The 3,972-nt window shown below is 42.1% G+C and overlaps 1 protein-coding gene across 1 annotated transcript; it reads left to right on the top strand.

The window, feature by feature from the left end:
• Positions 1-243: 243 nt before the first annotated feature.
• On the top strand, positions 244-3,549 carry LOC125179051 (putative GPI-anchored protein pfl2). The gene is made up of 2 exons (XM_047884151.1): positions 244-1,670; positions 2,987-3,549. Exons 1-2 carry the CDS (start codon positions 244-246, stop codon positions 3,096-3,098), a joined length of 1,539 nt encoding a protein of 512 aa, XP_047740107.1. The 3' UTR covers positions 3,099-3,549.
• The last annotated feature ends 423 nt before the right edge of the window (positions 3,550-3,972 follow it).

Genomic DNA, 3,972 nt, shown 5'->3' with positions numbered 1-3,972 from the left:
GATGTGAAAAGTAAAAAGTAATATAGTAATAGTAAATGTGTAAATTTTAATGTTTGATGTTATTGATGTTATAATTTTGCGTGTAAAGTATTTCAGATGTGTTATGTGTATTCCTGCATCATTTGGACGCTGATGCCCTGGGATAATGATGTGAAAAGTAAAAAGTAATATAGTAATAGTAAATGTGTAAATTTTAATGTTTGATGTTATTGATGTTATAATTTTGCGTGTAAAGTATTTCAGATGTGTTATGTGTATTCCTGCATCATTTGGACGCTCATTCCACGACCTAACTTAAGTTTTGTGTCACCAGGTCGCCTGTGTCCCCGGCGTGACCGCGTGACGTGTCCGCTGCACGGCCGCGTCATCCCGCGCACTAGCGCGTCAGGGGAGCCAGACCTCGCCTACGCCAAGGCCTTACTAGCCGCCGCCCGGCGCCGCTTTGATGCAAACGCTGCTGAAACTAGTTCCGAGTTAACGAATTCTTCCGCTGCTGCAACTAGTTTGCAGTCTCCAAACTCTTCAGCTGCTGAAACTAGTGCCGAGTTAACGAACTCTGCCGCTGCTGCAGCTAATGCACAGTTAACGAACTCGTCCGCTGCTGGAACTAGTGCCGAGTTAACGAACTCGTTCGCTGCTACAACTAGCTTGCAGTCAAAGAGCTCCTCCGTTCCAACAACTAGTTCACAGTCGCCGAACTCTTCCGCTGCAACAACTAATGCACAGTCTGCGAACTCTTCCCCTGCAACAACTAGTGCGCAGTCACTGAGCTCTTCCGCTGCAACAACTAGTGCGCAGTCAAAGAACTCCTCCGCTGTAACAACTAGTGCACAGTCTCTGAGCTCTTCCGCTGCAACAACTAGTGCACAGTCTCCAAATTCTTCTGCTGCTGTAACCACTGAAACTCGGATGTCTTGTATAAATTCATATACTGGTAATATGTCCAGTTTTTCTGAGGTTGATAGTAAAAAATGTGGTGTACCAGGCGAACATAAAACTTCCAAAGATAAAAAGAGCCTAGTAAGCAAACTCAACCAAATGAGTGCCGATTCTCTTCACTCCACTAAGTGCGGTGAAAAAATTGTCAAAAACCACACGGCATTTCAATCAACCAGCATATTGAAATCTATGTCGCATTCTAGGCAATCATTAAGAGGCAATCCTGGATTGATGTTGGCACAAAGCGATTATTCTGCACATACAAGAAGAGATAACAACACAAATGTTCGAGATGGAAGTCTTTCTTCCAATAATAAGGTTGATAGCAATAATATTCTTGCTGGAGATCGTATTGAAGCAAGTGCAAATACTGGTGACAGCCGAGCTTGTAAAAACACAGATGAAGATATTTCTACGGACAAAGGCGATGCGGACAGAGATGATTATATGATGATTTCTGCGGACCGAGATGATTATATTTCTGCGGACAAAGACAATAATATTCCTGTGGATACAGATGATATCCCTGCGGACAAATACAAAGACATATCATCAGACGAAGTTCAATCGGTGTGTGCGGCCGAGGAGTTGGTGCGGGCGGTTGAGGCCGCTCTGCTGAAGGACCGGCGACGGCGGATGAACCTGGACCAGGACTGGCAGGACCCCCTCCTGCTGGCCGAGATCAGGGCGGCCACCGGCGTCGACCTCGACATGAGGACACTCAAGAAGAGGTGCGGAATTTTCTGACTTAAGATTATGTTTATTTCAATTTTTTCAAAATTGTTTTTTTCGGTTTTTAGCGCATTTTCTCATTTATGGAAAAAAGGCGCTGCTGTGCTCGCCATGTCCGTCCGTCCGTCCATCCGTCCGTCTGTCTGTCCGTTCGTACGTCCGTGACTCCACGTTTTCGTCGACGAGAAAATGCGCTCTCTGTCACTCACTGCAGTGAGTACTGAGTTATATTTTTTCATAATTAAGATTATATATATATATCTATTGGAGATTCAATAAAAAACATAGTGGCAGCTACCTGGGGCGATCAGACGCGTGTAACTGAAGTATAGGTGGGAATTTTAGTTAATGGGGCAGGTAGACTTTGTTCTTCTTTAATAGTTGCTACTTAATCTCTCAATTAAATATATCGCTGATGCTATGAAATTCTTATACTAATTTGTCACCGGCGTAGATCTTGGTATCAGAAAATGGCTATCAAGAAACTAGAATATTTTGCGAAGCTTGCCAACTGAATAGCTTTATTTAAATTTCTAAATGTTAACATTATTTCTCATGATAGACTCGATTATAAAAAATATCATGGCTGCCAGTGGCACCTTGTTAAAGGAAACCAATACATGGAATCGTATTGCCGGAATGAGGCTTCTAAAACAGGTAAATTCAGAGAAATGATTGATTCTGTCCAAAAATCGATGCACTTTTGGTTCCTGTGTGGGTCACCACAACCCATTTTGTCCCGGCGAAGGACGTATCAATGCTACCTATGCTCTCTGCTAGTACTGAGGACAAGATAGTGTCGCTATTTGTACTATGTGGCCCGCCCACTTGCCTTCTTTGTGTAGGGTTATTTTGTAATAGGCATGAAAACGACTGCTGATTGAAGGCTACTAAAACATATGTAAGGTTATTTTTAGAAGGCATTTAGACTGTGTTACTGACACGAGGTTGATAAAATACAGGTAAAAGTTGATGGCAGGGCATTGAAAGGGTACCGTATTGCTTTTCGTATAGGTACAGCAGCACTTACTTACAAACGAATGCCTTTACGAACGAATGTCTATATGGACAAATCATTCGTACCTGTATAACAACTTTTTCGTCTCTGAAGTAAAAGCCGTTTTAACTTGATCTCGCGATTCCATTTTCGTTTTTGCCGCGACGTTCATTTTTGAGGATTTTAACGTGTTTTTACCTTGAGTTTTTCAAATTATTTTCGCAAAATTATTTCTATACATTTCACAATACATAATATTTCATGAAAAGTTTTCTATAAACTATTTGAATGTTATTATATTAAACATTGTTTTCATAGGCGACGTGGAGAGGAAGGTGGTCTCACGGACCTGAAGAAGGCTGAGGACACGCCTCACCGGCGCCTCGAGAAGAAGGTGTTCTCTAAACGGGCTCTCAAGAGAAGGCACTGACTCTCTAAACGGGCTCTCAACAGGAGACTCGCTGACTCTCTAAACGGGCTCTCAACAGGAGGCACTGACTCTCTAAACGGGCTCTCAACAGGAGGCGCTGACTCTCTAAACAGGCTCTCAAGAGGAGGCGCTGACTCTCTAAACGGGCTCTCAACAGGAGGCACTGACTCTCTAAACGGGCTCTCAAGAGGAGGCGCTGACTCTAAACGGGCTCTCAACAGGAGGCGCTGACTCTCTAAATGGGCTCTCAACAGGAGGCGCTGACTCTCTAAACGGGCTCTCAACAGGAGGTGCTGACTCTCTAAACGGGCTCTCAACAGGAGGCGCTGACTCTCTAAATGGGCTCTCAAGAGCAGAGCTTTGATTTTCGCTCATTTAAACGCCATCAAAATATTTCTCAAGTTCAACTATCGAAATTACGACAATGAGCTCGTAGTAATATAACGTTCATGTTCATGTTCATATATATACGAACTAGTTTATATATTGTTTTATATTAATATAAATTGAACACAAAATTGCGCATCACACAACTCCTAATCTTAATTAAGATGCATTGCATGGTTAACTTTAAATGATTCTGCACGAGTCGTCGAGTGCGTGTTTGGTATATTGGCTAATTTAATCAATTGTATGTTATCTTTGTTATCGCTTATATAGAATTTTATACCTGAAATTTTGGTGCATCCTGATTGCCCGACATTGTTGTTTTTGATACGCCTAAAGAGATAAATAAAATTTGTTAAATTGTCGTATGTTATTTTGAATTTTTACAAACGGCATCCGCTAGGCCGGATCGAAAAACCGCAAAAAAAATGACATTTCGTTCCATAAATATTGATGTGTGTTGCAGAAGATTTTGCACTGCCTTTGT

The sequence above is a fragment of the Hyalella azteca genome, unplaced genomic scaffold (assembly GCF_000764305.2).
Source record: "Hyalella azteca isolate HAZT.00-mixed unplaced genomic scaffold, Hazt_2.0.2 contig14748, whole genome shotgun sequence".
Taxonomy (NCBI): Eukaryota; Metazoa; Arthropoda; class Malacostraca; order Amphipoda; family Hyalellidae; genus Hyalella; species Hyalella azteca.
Note: the sequence above shows the minus strand (reverse complement) of the source record. Positions and strands in the feature narration are given on the sequence as shown.